Source organism: Schistocerca piceifrons, chromosome 3, assembly GCF_021461385.2.
Source record: "Schistocerca piceifrons isolate TAMUIC-IGC-003096 chromosome 3, iqSchPice1.1, whole genome shotgun sequence".
Lineage (NCBI taxonomy): Eukaryota > Metazoa > Arthropoda > Insecta > Orthoptera > Acrididae > Schistocerca > Schistocerca piceifrons.
Genome location: NC_060140.1, coordinates 852,874,838 through 852,894,004, shown reverse-complemented (window position 1 = coordinate 852,894,004; position 19,167 = coordinate 852,874,838). Strand labels below are relative to the sequence as shown.

The 19,167-nt window shown below is 41.5% G+C and overlaps 1 protein-coding gene across 4 annotated transcripts in view; it reads right to left on the bottom strand.

Moving 5' to 3' along the window:
- LOC124788007 (E3 ubiquitin-protein ligase MARCHF5) overlaps window positions 1–19,167 on the bottom strand; it is a 98,563-nt gene that overhangs the window by 47,527 nt on the left and 31,869 nt on the right. For all 4 annotated transcript variants that reach the window (XM_047255053.1, XM_047255050.1, XM_047255052.1 and 1 more), the window contains 2 exons: window positions 324–438; window positions 110–240 (listed from right to left, as the gene is read on the bottom strand). In XM_047255053.1, coding sequence (XP_047111009.1) covers window positions 110–240; window positions 324–438 — 246 coding nt within the window. The remainder of the gene's footprint in view (window positions 1–109; window positions 241–323; window positions 439–19,167) is intronic.

The window sequence follows — 19,167 nt, the reverse complement described above, 5'->3', positions numbered from 1 at the left end:
ATAATTATTATTGCCAAATGCAATTTTTTTAAATTTAAAATGCCTCTGTCATAAAAATCCGATTATGTAACAAGTAAAATGAAATGAAACGAAAAAGAAGGTGGCTTACCTGCATGATCGTCACTGCGCCATATGTCACTGCTGTCCAATATATGGATCCAACAACAATGCCAGCAGCCATGAAAGGGCACACTTTTATGACAATACTATCAAGTGTGTCTAGTATAAACACCACTGTACCTGATTTAAAAAAGGAACATGTTGAAAAGACACTAGACATTACTATACATCCAGCAAATTTATTTTTCTGTGGTGGAACTTACCCACATTAGGAATTAAAATTATGTATTCTGTTCCACACTGTGGACAAGTTACACGGCCGGAAGGATTTCCTTTTTGTTTCTCATCTACCCATCGTTGTATGCAGGACTGATGAACCTGTTTCACAGTAAAATACTTTGTTATTTAAGAAGTACTAAATTTAGTGAACATTTGCATATTGTTCAAGTTGGCACTAAGTATTTCCAATAAAAGGATTCATGTTATGAAGGGAAAATTTTATGTATTAAGTGCTGCAACTCCCATGGCATTTATCCCTTCCAGAGGCAAAATTTAAGGTTCATTGTAAAGTAGTATAGGTTACATCCATTCTAGTTTTGTATTTGAAAATTAGCAGTATTAAACTCATCTGTGAGTAACTTTAGTTGAGAAAGTTCAGTATACCCAACCATTTAAGTAGAGAGACACAAGTGTGGACTTCTTACTTAACTAATTGTGCATTCAGTACCTTTAACAGCATTCCAAAAAAGAATGTTGTCCTACAAAATATCAACAAATGGAAATATGCACACATCAGAAGAAGATGGCCTGAATGCAATTTTTTCTCCTCAACAAACATGGCACATGAATTGTTAAAAGGTAAGTTACACTTTGTTCCAATGGTGTGCACTTACTTCCTGAAAATGTATTCACTGCAAGTTCCATTGTTTACGACAGTAAATACTAGGAGCTTACCTGCTGCAACATATCTGACTCTCACGACTGCATAGTCCAAACATCATTATTATTAACATTAAACAATGGGAAGGTCAGGATAGACAACTGTATTATGAAAAGGGCTGATTGCTACTAACTATACAGAGGAGACACTGAGTTGCAGACTCGCACAACGAAAAGACTGCTACACATTAAGCTTTTGGTCAAAGGGGTTTCTTTCAAAGTAGCATTATTGTTATTGTTACTACAACTCCTACTACTACTACTACTAGCTATATCCTGCCACACATTGCTGTGGCTCAGGTGGGGTGGGGTGAGGGGGGGGGGGGGGGGGAGGAAGGAAGGAAGGGGGGGGGGAGAGAGAGAGAGAGAGAGAGAGAGAGAGAGAGAGAGAGAGAGAGAGAGAGAGAGAGAAGTTTCTAAAATGTATGACAACTGGATATACATCCTCATCTCCTACTCCTGCCCGTCTATGTCCTCCTCCTCCTCCTCCTCCTCCTCCTCCTCCTCCTCCTCCCTATCACCTTCTGCCCCTTTCTCGGCCTAAAAACTCCTTTTTCAATCTCTATGTCCATTTCCTTCCCACCCCTCTGTCCATCTCCTCTTTTTGTAACATGTATGGATATCACTTTTTCTATGATCTGATTCTGATGAAATATAGCGCATACAGTGCACAAAGCTCTACTCACATTATCTGCAAAATCTCTTGAAATTTCATCTAATGGTTTTAGAGATTAAAATATCCAAACAGACAGACAGACAGACAAAAAAAGACACTACAGTCGTACAGTTTTATAATTAGTGTAGATACTATGAGGACTGATCAGAAAGTTTCCGTTGGAAGGCCTTACTGTCCAGAATCTGTATGCCACGCAAGCAAAACTGTTGTGAGCACTGAGGCAATAATCCCATAGAAACACCAAGTTGAATATGCCCGTCTCATAAAAAACTGTGTTCTAGTGCGTGAAGAAGTCTGTATCTGCCTGCTGCACATCCTCATCTGACAGAAATCGTTGACCCTTTAACACCCTTTTCAAGGGACCGAATGGGGATCACCATGGGAAAAAACTGGACTACAGGACGGGTGCTCAAGTGTCTCCCACTCGAGTTGGTGCATAATGGATCAGACTGGCCACCCAGATTGAATGGAATCTTATGTCAAATTGCGATCAGCATGGAAGTCAGAGCACCATTTCACAACAGTGGTTTTCAACAGTCATGTTGCCCCATACGCATTCTTCTTTCTCAGATGGCTGTCAACTGGTGTTGGTCCTTCAGCAGCCAAGAACAGAAAAAACAGCACATTGGTCCTGTTTGAATGCATTTGGTAGTAATGTTGTCATAATTCATGTTTCCCCTTTACCGTACACACAACAGAAAGACAAGAATGCCACACTAATCCTTGCCTACATGTCAGTGCTTATGTATCCCCATCAGAGATGCACTACGCTGCATATATGCTACAGCAACACAATCAAATGCAAGCTTTTTGAATCACTCCTCGTATATATTTTTACAACATAACCTTATATATATTTACACAACATATGTCACTCCAGTAGGTATGCAAAAACACATGTGTATTCAAATACAACATTGTTTCAAAATTTCGAAGGAATCTAAGAATTTTGGAGATTTTTGCTAACAATGTATCCCTTTTATGCTGAAACATCATACATACATTCATTAATCGGTGTGCTTGCGGAGTATGCTGAAAAAAACAATAGTTCTACCTCTGGCACCAGGTGAAAATACGAAACTGTAAGCAGTCACAATGTGGTGTGGGTGCAGGAAAAAAAGAGGAATATTCAAAAACAAAGAAGAACCACATACAAGACAGAATCCAACTTAACACGGTATTTACCCAATGGATATGGACATTTTGGTATTAGAAAATGTATTAAACATATGGTAAAGTAAAGTTTTACTATTTTAAGAACTTAAGTAGAAAGATCCTACCCCCATGAACCATGGACCTTGCCGTTGGTGGGGAGGCTTGCGATACAGATGGCCGTACCGTAGGTGCAACCACAATGGAGGGGTATCTGTTGAGAGGCCAGACAAACGTGTGGTTCCTGAAGAGGGGCAGCAGCCTTTTCAGTAGTTGCAGGGGCAACAGTCTGGATGATTGACTATCTGGCCTTGCAACACTAACCAAAACGGCCTTGCTGTGCTGGTACTGCGAACGGCTGAAAGCAAGGGGAAACTACAGCCGTAATTTTTCCCGAGGGCATGCAGCTTTACTGTATGGTTAAATGATGATGGCGTACTCTTGGATAAAATATTCCGGAGGTAAAATAGTCCCCCCTGCAGATCTCCGAGCAGGGACTACTCAAGAGGACGTTGTTATCAGGAGAAAGAAAACTGGCGTTCTACGGATCGGAACATGGAATGTCAGATCCCTTACGGCCTTGGGAGAGCCAGTTCTGACAAAACTCTACCATCTGGTGAGCAAGATGTATGAGACAGGCGTATCCTCAGACTTCAAGAAGAATATAATAATTCCAATCCCAAAGAAAGCAGGTGTTGACAGATGTGAAAATTACCGAACTAACAGTTTAATAAGTCACAGATGCAAAATACTAACGCGAATTCTTTACAGACGAATGGAAAAACTGGTAGAAGCCGACCTCGGCGAAGATCAGTTTGGATTCCGCAGAAATGTTAGAAAATAGATTAAGGAAAGGCAAATCTACATTTCTAGCATTTGTAGACTTAGAGAAAGCTTTTGACAATGTTGACTGGAATACTCTCTTTCAAATTCTAAAGGTGGCAGGGGTAAAATACAGGGAGCGAAAGGCTATTTACAATTTGTACAGAAACCAGATGGCAGTTATACGAGTCGAGGGGCATGAAAGAGAAGCAGCGGTTGGGAAGGGATTGAGACAGGGTTGTAGCCTCTCCCCGATGTTATTCAATTTGTATATTGAGCAAGCAGTAAAGAAAACAAAAGAATAATTCGTAGTAGTTGTTAAAGTCCATGGAGAAGAAATAAAAACATTGAGGTTCGCCGATGACATCAAATAGTTTGGACAAGAAGAGAATAGAAGCTTTTGAAATGTGGTGTTAGAGAAGAATGCTGAAGATTAGATGGGTAGATCACATAACTAATGAGGAGGTATTGAATAGAATTGGGGAGAAGAGGAGTTTGTGGCACAACTTGACTAGAAGAAGGGACCGGTTGGTAGGACATGTTCTGAGGCATCAAGGGATCACAAATTTAGCATTGGAGGGCAGTGTGGAGGGTAAAAATCGTAGAGGGAGACCAAGAGATGAATACACTAAGCAGATTCAGAAGGATGTAGGTTGCAGTAAGTACTGGGAGATGAAGAAGCTTGCACAGGATAGAGTAGCATGGAGAGCTGCATCAAACCAGTCTCAGGACTGAAGACGACAACAACAAGTAGAAAGATGTCTGATACAATCAAAACTTTTAGAACATGCCAAGACACAAAGGAAAATAATTCTGGTACAAGAGACAAGTGGTACCCAATAATACCTGTGTCATTATACGATCTGACAGCAACGAATTTCTTTGGACTCTTCCAAAAGAAAGATGGGTACTAAATACATTTTTGTGTTATTAGAGTGCTGGTCAAAATATGTAAAACTTTATCCTATTAAGGTCGCCAATACTAACACTGTAACATACTGTTCATTAGAATACTTTGTCAACATTGGAAAACCATGTCAACTGCTTATGGACGATGACTCTAAGTTTACAATACTACCTTTAAAGAGTTTTTGGTGTGGAAAGGCATTAAGCACATAGCAATATCCAAGTATCATCCACAATGTAATCCGAGTGAACAGTTAATGAAGGAAATTGGCGTTCTGTGTAAAACATTCTGCTCTGACAGGCATACTCTTTGGGTTCATCTTATTACAGAACAATTTTAAATGGACCACCACACCTTTCTACAGAGTTATTAGGTGTTGAAGTTTTAGGCAAACATTTTGCAAGAGGGCCTCTATTGAAACTGCTTCGTTGGCCCAGAGGCACCATAATACAGCCAAATGATATGCAAGAAGTGGTGATAGACAATATATTTATGCAAGCAAATTCCAGAGAGCACAATTTTAACTAAAACACTAGCGTATCTAATGTCTGTATCAACGATTTAGTACTGGAAAGTATCATCCACTGAGTTTGGGATTAAAAAAGGAAATGAGTAAATTTTTTCTGACTTACATTGACCTTTATAAAATAGTTGGAATTCCACATCCTAAAGTAGTGTTCCTGGTGGATCCAGTGACCAGCAAAAAGAAAGACCTGTATAATACAGAAATGATTATGAAATTCCTTGAAATCGCACAGAGACCACGGTCTTAAGTGGTCTATGCATCTTTAAGTAGGCATGGAACATGAATTAATCAATACAGTTTTACTTTTCCTTTTTCCCTGCATCGATTATTTATCCTCTTATGTTAGTCTTGCTAGGATGGGTAGAATGTGTGCATGCTGTGTGTGGATGCAAGAGAAGATGGCTACAGTTCACAAACAGCTGAATGTGCTTTTGACTACAGTCAGTCACCTTCATGCTGCTGTCTCAGGGTTCTGCAGTGGCAGAGAATCTGGCGAGTCACATTGTACACCTCAGGTGTCACTTGTTTCACCCACGAGCGCTGCCGAGGCACCTACTAGTGCGCCTGACATGGTGGCTCTGCCCTCATACTAGGGTGAGGAGGGATGGTAACAGATTCGCATCCCTCGACTTGGAGGGGCAATGTGGAAGTTGGCCATCTGGCCTCACCCATTCACCCTGTGAGCAGACAGGTGGCTATTGCTTCAGCATGGTCCCAGTAAACACGAGCGGAGGTGTTTACTAGTTATTGGGAGCTACAACGTTAAGTGTGTTGAGCGCCCTAGGCAGGTAGCATTTAGGGCTGAAAAGAATACCAATGTGCGCTTGGAATGTCTGCCAGGGTGGGGGTGGGGGGGAGGGACACTCATCCAAGAAGTCATTTTCAAGTTGGGGCTAATGTCAGCACCAGTTACACCTGTCACATAGGTTCAGAGGTCACTCTCAGTTCATACAGGCAGCTGGTGGAGATGGTGAAGGCTGCTGGTCTTATGTGTGGGCTGCAAGGAGAGCTCGCTATTTGCAGCACTGTTCCTAGAGGTGATTGGGGTCCTTTGGTTTGGAACCGAGTATAGGGTCTCAACCAAATGCTTTGTCAACTCTTGTTGGCTGAAGATTTCTTGACCTGCATTATCAGGTGGGGATTTGTAGAACTCCCCTTGATAGGTCAGTGGTGTACTTAGCACTTAAAGAAAGCAGCTATCCAGGTAATAGAGTCCTTGTGGAGTGCAAATGAGGATTTTCTTTACACTATGTCATAGACTGAGGTACTCAAATGAACACTTGCCAGTTGATACACACAAGGGAAGTCAGACAGTGTTCAGAACTCATATTATTCTTGAGATTGAGACCTCGCTGAAACCCGAAGTAGAGATATATAACAAGCCATGGAATGTATATCAGAAAGACAGATTACAGGCCATTTAAGGGGGGGGGGGGGGGGGTGTTCATTGCTGTAGACAAAAATATTGTCTCTACCGAGATTAAAGTTGATCGAGACAATCTAATTATCTGGTTGTGTACAACAGGTCTAGAAGAAACCAAGTAAATTGTTGAATGTTTACTGGCGACGTGATCCCACTGTGGCAGTTCTACAGTCATTCAAAGAAAGTCTACGGTCAATAATGCGTAAATTCCCAGATCATGCAATACTATTTGGAGGCAACTTTAACTTAAATGTCTATGGATTCATTGTGGGGAGTACAGACCAACAGTCTTGCGAAGTACGTTTGAACACATTATCTGAAAACTGTCTTGAGCAGCTAGTTCGACAACCCACATGCAACACAAATATCTTTAACTTTGTCACTACAAACCGGCCAGACCTTAACAATGAAGTCACTATAGAAACAGGGATTAGCAATCATTATGTCATTATAGAACTGTGGTTAATAAAGTTAATAAATCAGTCAAGAAGGCTAGGAGAGAGCTTCTGCTAGAAAGAACAGACAAGTAGTTGTTGGCATCTCACTCAGGCTGTGAAATGAAATCACTTAACTCCATTAAGATGGGCAGAAAGAAGTTATGGGCAAAGTTTAAGCAGATTCTAAATTGTGGTCTGGAGAATTCTGTGCCTCGTAAGTAGATTAAGGACAAAAAGACCATCCAAGAAAATTCTAGTCCTATGTAAAATCGCTAAGTAGGTCTAAGGCTGCAATCCAGTCACTTTTGATCAGACTAGTGTGGCAGTAGAAGATAGCAAAACAAAAGAAAGTTCTAAATTTTGCATTTAAGAAATTGTTGACACAGGAGAATCGTACAAACATATTGTCGCTTGACGTTTGCACAGAGTCCCATACGGACGACTTAGTAATAAGCATCCCTGGTATAGAGGAACTATCGTACTGAAAGAGTTCAAAGCAAATAATTTGTCAGGTCTGGATGAAATTCTAATTCAGTTTTACAAAGAGTACTCTATGGCACTGGCCCCTTACCTAGAATGCACTGGGTGAGAGAGTTGCGATAATGCAAAGTCCCAAGCGACTGGGAAAAAGGTGCAAGTGACTCCTGCATATAAGAAGGGCAAAAGAACAGACTTGCAAAACTCCACATCAATAACCCTAACATTGGTTTGCTGCAGAATCCTTGAACATATTCTCAGTTCAAAGATAATAAATTTTCTTGAGACCAAGAAGCTAAGTCCATGAAACAGCATGGTTTTAGAAAGCATTGCTAATGCAAAACTCAGCTTGCCATTTTCTCACGTTGTTAACTGCAGCAGGCAGAAGATGACCTTCATTGGCGATAGACAATTTAGCAATTTTGCCCAAGATAAAACTCACGTCGCTATGTTCTTCTTTGGCATGCCAGTGTATAAGTGTGTTAGTGAAAAATCAGTGTAATACACGTTTATTTATGTATAACAGCCAACTTCGAAATTTTCCTTTGTGCGAGTCTGCATATACACGATTAGTGTTCCGATTTGAAGTTCCATATTCATATTTTTTACTGTTGGCATCACTTCTGCATAGAATTTCACTGACTGTACCAATACTCGTTCGTATTGTGCTATACTGTGACATTCTGAACATCCACAAGTGCAGCAATAAAATTTTACTGTTATTGTCAACTGTAGGCTTAAAATTAATTGTACCCTTTTAAAATTTTTAAGAATAGGAGGCCTATTGTCATTCAAAACATTCATTCTCTAATTTCAATGTACAATTACGTGAGAAAGATTGTTTCTGAGAAATTTTGGAAGCTTAAAAAACTATATTTCCATAAGTTACTGGTACAAGAGTTCTTGGATAAATTATTTCATAGCAAATCAAATCAGTGTTTGCGATTTACAGTTACTGGCAAAAAAAAAAGAAATAGATAATCCCGAATTTCATTATATATCAATGCAAATAAATATGTATTTTTTAAGAATGTCTGGAAGGTACCATTGCCCTGTACATAATCAGCATGTCATTTAATTACTGTTGCAGGTATTGTAACTAACATATTGTGCTCCATCCCATTTTCTCTTAAAGAGGAGTATATACTATCCACATTTATTGTAAATTAACTCTTTTCGAGTTTGCTAATAACTATAATTAACTTCAAAAAGTTTTAGGAAATTAGCAATTTTTACCCCAGTATTTCCTGTTGTGTATTTGCTTCAATTCTTCCAGGGAATCAGTTTTTTTTTTTTTTTTTTTTTAGTTCAACAGGTACAAAAGACAACATTTGGCTTAGTTTAATGTTCACTGCACCAGCCAAAATGCAGCCCCACTGTTAATGTCGTTCTCAAACATGAGATGAGTTGGCCGACATTCGTAAGCAGCTGGAAATCACCCTTACTACTTTCAAACAAATGGCAGCTGCTGTGAATCAGTGTGTTTGGAGAACCCCTGAGAGTCATGTACCTGTGATACCTGTACCGGAAGTACCTCAAGTACTATCCTCTCCTGTGTATACTGTCTCCTCTGCAGAAAATACAGGATCTGTCATTACTTGTACACTTGACTGTGAGTGGCATGCCAATTGTAGATCTAGGCATCCTCTACAGGGTGGATAGGAAGCAGGGAGGACTCAGGGTGTTGTACCCATCCCATAACCAACAAGTTTGAGGTGTTTTCTTTCACTGAAACTGAATTTGAGTCAATGGGACTCATTTCACCTGTTTTGGGGAAACATGATCTGTCCAGTGTCAAGAGGAGGCAAACGCAAAAGAGTTGCAGTGTATTAATCATCAGCAATTCAAACGTGCCACAAAATGGTACTCCTTACATAAATGGCAGCAAGGGACAGGAAAGGACGCCAGGCACACTCAGTAGGTATGTTTGGGGATCTCATTTGACATGTTGAAGAGGCTATTCTGGCAGCCATTTAGGAGACCGGGTGCAACCAACTGCAGACTGTGGCACACGTTGGAACAAATAATGCCTGCCGTCTGGACTCCAAGGTCATTCTTGGGTCAGTCCAGCAAGTGACAGAGAAGGTTGGACTTCAACAAAGCTCACAATTTGCAGCATTGTACGCAGAACTAATCATGGCCCTTTGGTTCCAAGTCGGTGTGGAAGGACTGGACCAGAGACTTCGAAGGTTCCGTGACAATCTATGCGGTGACTTTCTGGACTTGTGGCATACGGCTGAGAACTTTAGAGCCCCCTAAATAGGTCAGATGTGCACTACACATCCGAGGCTGCTAATCAGGTAGCTGACTATGTGTGGGATGCACACTAGGGCTTTTTTAGATTAGGTGACTCTCCATCCAATCCAGATAACAACTGCTGGAAGTATCTATGTACGATCGAAAGAAATGCCTCCCACAGGTAAGTGAATTAAAATCACAACGGTAAGCTGTCGAAGCATTTGCAACAAAGTGGCAGAGTTTGAAGCTCTCCTGAAAAGCAGTGAAGCTCACACAACAGTAGGTACAAAAAGCTGGTTGAAACCTGAAATTGATAGTGATATACTGAAGGAAAATTTGATTGCATATTGAAAGAATAAAAAAATGGGAAAGGAAGTTGGTGTATTTGTCGCAGTAGACAAGAAACTCAAATCCACCGAGATAGAAATTGAAGCTGGCTGTGACACTGTTTGGGCAAGACTAAGTATCAGGAGTGGGCACAAAATGATAACTGGATTCTTCTATAGCCCACCAGATTCATCTCCTGGTGTAACCAAAACCTATACAGAAAACCTCAGTTCACTTGTATGTAAGTTCTGCGGTCATACTGTAATCATCAGTGAAGACTTTAATCACCCAACAATCAACTGGTAAAATTACAGTACTGTTAGTGGTAGGCATTATAAGAAATCTCGCGAAACTTTATACTTAATGCCTTCTCTGAAAACTACCTGGAACAGGTGGATAGGATCCCCACTCATGATGGAAATGTATTGGTCCTAATGGCAACAAGTAGACCTAATATCTCTGAGGATGTCAACATTTAAACTGGTATCAGTTACCGGGATGTGGTTGCAGCAACAATGATTATCAAAATATATAGGACTACTAAAACAAGCAGAAAAGCACTTATATTCAGTAAACTAAATAACAAATCAGTAGCGGCATGCTTCGGTGAGGGACTTGAAACTTTCAGCACAAGACACGAGCACGTATTGAAACTATGGCTCAAGTTTGAAAGAATAGCACACCATGCACTGGATAGATATGTACCCACTAGAATAGTTCATAACGGGAAAGACCCTTTGTGGTATACAGTCATTACACAGAAACAGAGATTATTGCATAATAGATTAAAAACAAAGTGTAGAGCTATAGACAGGGAGATGCTGAATGAAACACTTCTGCTGTCAAGAGAGTAATGCGCGATGCCTACTATGACCACCGCAGCAGAATATTGTCAAATTATATTTCACCAAACACAAAGAAATTCTGGTCATATGTAAAGGTTGCTAGTGTTGCTAGTGTCCAGTCCCTTGCGAATAAGACAGGACTGAAATTGAGGATAGCTAAGCAAAAGATGAAATGCTTAACTCCATTTTCAATGTTTCTTTACAAAGGAAACCCAGAACAATTGTCAAATTTAATTCTCATACCACTGAAAAGATGAGCGGAATCAGTATTTGTATCAGCGGTGTTGAGAAACAGCTGTGATCAAAGTTCCAGGGCCCGATGGAATCCCTAACAGATTCTACACTGAATTTTAAGCTGAGTCGGCCTCTCTTCTAACTATATTCTATCTTATATCCCTCGAACAAAAAATTGTGCCTAGTTCTTGGAACAAAGCACAGGTCACACATATCTAAAAGATGGCTAGTAGAAGTGATCCACAAAACTACTGCCCAGCATCCTTGATAATGATTTGTTGCAGAATCTTAGAACAAATTCTGAGCTCAAATATAATGAGTTCCTTGAATATGATGACCTCTTCAATTCCAACCAGCATGAATTCCAAAAACATCTATCATGTGAAACCCAACTCGCTCTTTTCTCATGTGACATAGTGAAAGCTTTGCATCAAGACAACCAGGTATATGCAGTATTTCTTGATTCCCAAAAAGAATTTGACTCAGTACCACACTTACACTTATTGTCAAAAGTACGATCATATAGGGTATCAAGTGAAACCCGTGACTGGACTGAGGACTTTTTGGTAGGGAGGACGCGGCATGTTATTTTGGATGGAGAGTCATCGTCAGCAGTAGAAGTAATTTCAGCTATGATCCAGGGTATGTTGTGACCCTTGCTGTTCATGTTGTATATCAATGACCTCGCAGGAGAGCGTCTGTAAAGTTTGGAAAGTATGAGACGAGGAACTGGCAGAAGTAAAGCTGTGAGGACAGGGCATGAGTCGTTCTTGGGTAGCTCAGTTGGTAGAGCACTTGTCCCCGAAAGGCAAAGGTACCGAGTTCAAGTCTCGGTCCGGCACACAGTTTTAATATGCCAGTAAGTTTAATATTAACAGTAACCTCAGATTTTTTTGCATGTGATGCAGTTATCTATAATGAAGCCCTGTCTGAAGAAAGCTGGATAAATATTCAGTCAGATCTTGATAAGATCTCAAAGTGGTGCAGACATTGGAAACTTGCTCTAAATGTTCAGAAATGTAAAACTGTGCACTTCCCAAAATGAAAGAAGATAGAATCCTAAGACTATAATATTAGTCAGTCACAGTTACAATCAGCCAACTCATACAAATACCTGGGTATAAAACTTTCTAGGGATATGAAATGGAATGCTGAAATATGCGCAGTTGTGGGTAAAGCAGGTGGTAGACTTGAGGTTATTGGTAGAATACTGGGGAAGTTCAGTCAGTTTACAAAGGAGATTGCTTACAAATCACTCGTGCAACCCATTCTACAACATTATTCAAGTGTGTGCGACCCATACCAAATAGGACTACCAGGGGATGCTGAACATATACAGCGAAGGACAGCACAATTGGTCACAGGTTTGTCTAATCCATGTGAGAATGTCACAGAAATATTGAAGGAACTGAACTGGAAAACTCTTGAAGATAGATGTAAACTGTCCTGAGAAACCTTTAACTGATTACTCTAGGAAAATACTACAACCTCTATGTATCACTCACATAGGGATCATGAGGGTAAGATCAGAATAATTACTGCACACACGGAGGTATTCAAACAACCATTCTTCCAGTGCTCAATACGTGAATGGAACGGGAAGAAACCCTAATAAATGGTACAAAGGGATATACTCTCTGCCATACACCTCATAGTGTTTTGCACACAGTTACAGATGCAGATATTCTGCGAACTATGGATGAAGAGTAACAGGCAGATTCCACAGTTTTATATTTCCAAAAAGCATTTGACACGGTGCCCCATAGCAGGCTAATGAATGTATGAGTGTATGGAATAGGTTAGCAGCTATGTGAGAGCCTTGAAGATTTCTTAAGTTATAGTAACGAGTATGCTGTCCTCGATGGCGAGTGTTCATCAGAGACAAGGGTTCCAGGAATGCCCCACGGAAGTGTGATATGACCGCTGTTATTCTCTTCATACATAAATGGCTCAAATGGCTCTGAGCACTATGGGACTTAACATCTATGGTCATCAGTCCCCTAGAACTTAGAACTACTTAAACCTAACTAACCTAAGGACATCACACAACACCCAGCCATCATGAGGCAGAGAAACGTACATAAATGGTTTGGCAGGCAGAGTGGGCAGCAATTTGCAGTTATTTGCTGATGATGGTGTGGTGTATGGTATGGCATCAGAAGTGAGTGGGCGAAGAAGGATACAAGATGACATACACAAAATTTCTAGTTGGAGTGGTGAATGGCAGCTAGCTGTAAATGTACAAAAACTTAAGTTAATGAGAACGAGTATGAAACACAAACCCGTAATGTTAGGATACAGCATTAGTAATGTCCTGTTTGACACAGCCACGTCATTTAAATATCTCAGCATGATGTTGCAAAGCAATATGAAATGAAACAAGCACAAGAGGATTGTGGCAGGGAACGCAAATGGTCAACTTTGGTTTATTGGGAGAATTTAGGAAAGCGCTGCTCATGTGTAAAGGAGACCACACATGGAACATTAGAGCAACATATTCTTGAGTACTGTTTGAGTGTTTGGAGTCTGTACCAAGTTGGATTGAAGGAAGAGACAGAATCAATTCAGAGGCAGGCTACTGGATTTGTTAACAGTAGGTTTGAGGCGTCAAACTATAAAGTAGGAGCTAAAAACTCAGAGTGGAAGGCATAAAAGGGTAGGTCAAATCTAAAAACTGGAAAAACAGAACGATAAAGAGGCGGTCTTTGGAAGGGGGTGTGGTCATGGGTCTCACACCCATAAAACCAGACGAGTAGCCCCAATCACAACCAACCTGCACCTGCCCTATGAGTAAAGCAAAACCTTATAACTGAAAATAGAAACCACTTTCAACAAGAAACTGAGTTCTCATTCAACAATCCACGAACTGTCTGCTAATATTAAAGACAAAAAATCTGGAAGACTCTACTTAGCACGAAGGGCTAAAAGAAGGGAACATTCCATCAATATATGGGATACCATCAGTCTGGCTCCACAGCTACATTGTGGAGATGGCTCATAATGCAAGAGAAAACTATGGGTGAACCCAGTATGACTGATGCATAGATGGAATACAATAGACTCATTGTGAGAGGAGCAGAAGGAAGAGCACCAAACTGCAGTAGTCTCCTTGATTATACGGAGTAGTAGCACACTAGATGTCATTCCACGTTTGGGCAGAGGGAGATTTAATGTGTGTCCGTATATCTGCATCTGGAATCGTGACAGGGAATTGGGTGGGGGGGGGGGGGGGGGGGGCAAGTATCTGCCTATCTAGCCAAACAGTCAGCTTATTCATTCCTTGGGATGCCCACATGACTTAAGACCCAGAGAAAGACAGCTGAGCAGGCAGTACAACTGAGGGCAGAGCATAGCCCAAAGTGTGATGAGAATAGCATTGGTCTATAGTCTACAGGCTGCTCACTGAGACAGTACACATTAAAATACTGTGGAAGGAGGCCTGAGTAACAAAATGGAGGGTCCTGTTAATGGCTAGCAGCTCTGCTGTGAACACACTCCATGATCCCACTAGTAAATGGTGTTCCATGCCAGAAGGACACGTACAAGCACATCCCACCTTATCTATCCTTTTAGAACCATCAGAGTAAAAGATGGTAGCACCCTAGAACTCTTCAAGAATGGACAGTACAAGGTGACAGAATATCATATGGGTGCCAGAGACCTTAGGACCTAGGAATAGGTCAGTCCTAATCTGTGGTCTAGGCACCGTCCACGGAGGGATGCAGGAGGAAATACACCAAGGGGCACATTCCAGGGAGTGGCGATCCCAACAGGAAGTGAGACACATTCCAACTGGTAATCCCACATGACGGCAGGTATTAGGAGGGAGACAACCCTCGTTTACAAATAGGATGGAGTACATGGTATGGTCAGGGGATCTCAAACGGCGATTGCATAGGAAACCTGGAGTTGGCTCCAGCGAATTTGTAGAGGGGGAATCGTTGCTTGTGTGAGGAGACTGTCGACAGGACTAGTGCAAAAGGCACCGATAGCCATGTGCACCCCACAATGATGAACAGGGTCAGGTAGTTTCAGGGTAGAAGGAGCCACTGAGCCATAAACCTGACAACAACAATCTAGTCTGGAAAAAACCAGAGCATGGTTAATATGGAGAAGAGTAGCACAGTCTGCACCCCAAGATGTGTGGACCAGGAGGCAGAGAGCATTATGCGTCAGCCTGCAGGTAGTCTTTAGGTGGCAAGTACATGGTAGCCACATCAGCTTTTTATCGAAAAGAAGGCCCCAAAAATGAGACTGTTCTACAACATCTAGGTGCTGGTTGCCTAAATAAAGTTCAGGCCTGGGGCATTTTGTGGGTTGACAGCAAAGATGCATAACCAGCGTTTTGGAGAGAGGAAACAGAATCTACGACAAACGGCCCACCCAGAGGCTCATTGGATGGCACCTAGGAACTGGTATTCAGCAGATGCTACCACGTGGGAGCTGCATCAGATGCAAAAATTGTCCTCGTACAATGCCTGGATAACCAGAGGCCCAACAGAGGTTACAAGCCCATTGATAGTGATGAGAAAGAGTGTGACACTTAACACAGAACCCTGTGGGATACCATTCTCCTTGATCCACGGGGTGCTGAGTAAAATTCCAACTCTAACCTGGAAGAGCCAGTGGAATAAAAATTCATGGATAAAAATCTGAAGGGGGGCTGCGAAAGCTCCAGAGTGGAGAGTAACCAAAATGTGATGGCACCAAGCTGTGTCGTATGCCTTAAAACTGTGACAAGGTGTCGGCGTTTATGAAAAATCTGTCGGATTGCTGTTTCCAATCAGAGTAAATGGTCAGTTTAGATTGTCCAACCAACAAGCCACACTAATATGGGGACGAAAGGCCCCAAGATTCGAGTACCCAATGTAATATGAAGGTAACCAACCTCTCAAGCAGCTTACAAAGTATGTTCGCCAGGCTACTCCATCAGTAGCTGTCGAGAGATGTTGGGTTCTTCCTGGGCTTACATTTGAGAATAACTATGCTGTCTCACCATTATGATAGGAAGACATCTGTGAGCCAAATGTGGTTGAAGACCCTGAGTAGATGTTTCCTTTGGGTAACATCTAAGTGTTGGATCATCTGGTTGTGGATGCAATCCTTGCCTGGGACCCAGTCATAAGAGCCAGCAAAAATTCCCATTCAGTCAAGGCTTAAGCTTGGTGGTGGTTGAAACGGAGAGGGGTTTCTTTAACTCGCCATCTCTGTCAGAGAAATGCAGCAGTATAGGAAGAAGGTGCTGATGCTGTCGCAAAGTGTGCCTTGAGATGTTCTGCAAGGATCGATGTATCAGTACACAGAGCATCCTGTAGTATAAGACCTTGGACAGTTGTTTTCAGTGACCCAGAAGGCTATGGCTCTTGGCCGAAACCTGAGATGAAGAGGCACACATCCCTAGGATGGAAACATAGCACTCCCAGCATTCCTTTCTACTTGGCTTAATAAGGGGGTGAGTCTTGGCATCGAGATGCTTAAAGCTATAAGATTAGTCTGTGAAGGGTGTCGTTTAAATCATTGTAGCACCTGTCGACGGTCCTGAATAGTGACTGCTACACACTTGGTCCACCATGGTATCGATCGATGTCAAGGAGGATAGCAGTGCCAGAGACAAGAACAATAGTGACAGACATGTACTGCACAACCGCATCAATGCAGTCAGAGAAAGATGTCAAAATGCACAGCACACATACATAGAGGCCAAATGTCTCTGCAGAATGCCCAATGTAGGAAGCCTATCTGCCTGGTGCAGCAGGGGAACGATAGAATAACCAGAAAGGGGTCACTGTCACAAAGATGATCATGGGGTAACCAATGTAGTGAAGCTACGAGAGCAGGGGAGGAGACTGTGTGATCAATAGCAGAAACAGTGCCATAAGTGGCACTGAAGTGGGTTGGAGAACCGTCATTGAGGGGAGACAAACCAAAGTGTGTAATATGTTTGTCAATTAGAAGACTCCTACCCATCGAAGTAGCACTCACCCACATGGGGTGGTGTGCATTGAAGTCCCTGTGGAGGAGATACAGGGGTGGAAGATGCTGCATTAACGTAGGCAGTTTAATATAAGGAAGTGGCCTACCTAGAGGGAGCTAGACAATGCAAATTGTGATTGCTGAAGTCGTTCACACTCGTACTGCTATTCCCTGCAGGTTAGTACAAAGGCAGGATCCTTTCACTAATGACATCAGTGCAAACTAAAGTGCAGAGCCCCTTGTGACGAAGCAAGCTGGGATAATTTTAATTCCCCTCTTGTATTGCTATTTGCCTCCTTAAATACGTTTTTTTTTTTTTTTTAACATACATGAATATAATCAGTTCTAAAGAATATAACACCAGATCTAATTTTGTGTTTAGTTTCATGCATGTAATTGATTTTCTAATTTATTTTGACTATTCCTAGTTAGTATCGTTTGTTATAGGGTGAAATCAGTGACTGTTTCGTAACTTAAATTCTATAATAATTGTAAAAATTTAGAAGACAAAACGATGGTATTCTTAAAGTATCTACGTAGCTCTATTCAAAAACATGTTAGCAAAACCAGCCCTTCATTAATTCCAAAGTAATTAATGGTTTTATCAAAAGTATTTTTTGCATAACTATATTTGTTAATTTTACAATTTAAACAAATAATTTGGCATAACCTTCGTAGTAGAAGAAACTGCTAAAAAGAACCAATTTTTTTATGTATTCAGTTAATTTAAGGAGTTAAGTTTTAATTGTAATTTCTGTAAATTTAACTTTAAACAATGTGTAGTTTCAGCACCTATTATTGTGATGATATATAAGGGCCCGATTTTTGGTCGCGAGGCATTCAGTACATGGCCGAATTTCAGACAAGTAACCTATGCTGGTTAGATCAACAACAATGCTTCAAATTAACAGTTTAATAAGTGTTAAACAAATAGGCCATGTGTAAAAACAGTTACAGTGTCTGCTCCATATGTACCTGATTATTCTTCAAGAACTGTGAACTATATGGTTAGGTTTTACTGCTCGCAGCTATTCAACAGTAAACTATTGTAGCAGTATGTGGAGTTTCGTGTGAAAACCATTAATCAGGCTTATGGAAAGTTTAAACAATAGTACACTGGCCATATAACTGTGTATTATTAGTGCATTGTGACCAGTAAAATTAAAGCACTGTAAAACGTAACTGTGCATATGTCGGCCACATCATTTGCAGTAGTCAGTGTCAGAATCCACAACCCATTGTTTCAGCCAGTGTAGCAATGCAGTACATCAACACCAAGGACAACAATCAACAAACGAAAGAAATAAAAGAAGGTGGAACCGCTACACCCTCCAGATGCTACCTTGGGACAAGCACAGATCCAACAGAACACCTGATAACCACGAAATGTTGGAGAGCAGTCATCACGGAAGAAAGTTTCTTGAAGAGCAGGACCGAACACAGAATAAGAGCAAACAAGTCGTTGCATTTCCAGCTGCAATTTCACTGGATTATCGTGTGGCAAGAATCCAGGTTAGACAAAGACGCCAAGGTGAGGTCATGTCATCAGGTCAGTAGTCATCACTGACGAGGATCAGGTGACATCCATAAAGACTGGGTCTGATTAGGAGTGAAAAAGAGGGGGGGGGGGGGGGGGGCAAAGTCTTCCAGGATGCCGGAGAAGCCTCATCCTTGGACTTGCGCTGCTTCTTCTTCTTCTTCTTCTTCTTCTTCTTCTTCTTCTCCTCCCTCGGAGGAAGGGAGACTATGTCATCAGTACGGGTATAGGTGGCAGCGATGTCCGGATCGAACAAACAGCGAGCGGCTTTGGGGCTTTCGGAGTGTGGGTCCCTCGTCCAAGCCCCATCCCTGGCAGGAGCAAGAGAAGAGAATTTCTTCACTGGCTGCGGAGGAGGAGGAGGAGGAGGAGGAGGAGAAGGAGGAGCTGTTCCTTGCAGGGGATGGGAGCTGCCGGGGAGGGGGAAGTAACAACTGAGGCAAAGGTAGGTGAGAGATTCACAAGATGAATTCAGTCAAATTTCTTCCAAGCCTCAAAGTAGCTCAGATGGTCCCAGGATCTTTATTTCATGGATTCTTTTTTTCTTTGTAAACACTGGACACTAAAGTGAAAGAGTAGGGAGAATGCAGACCA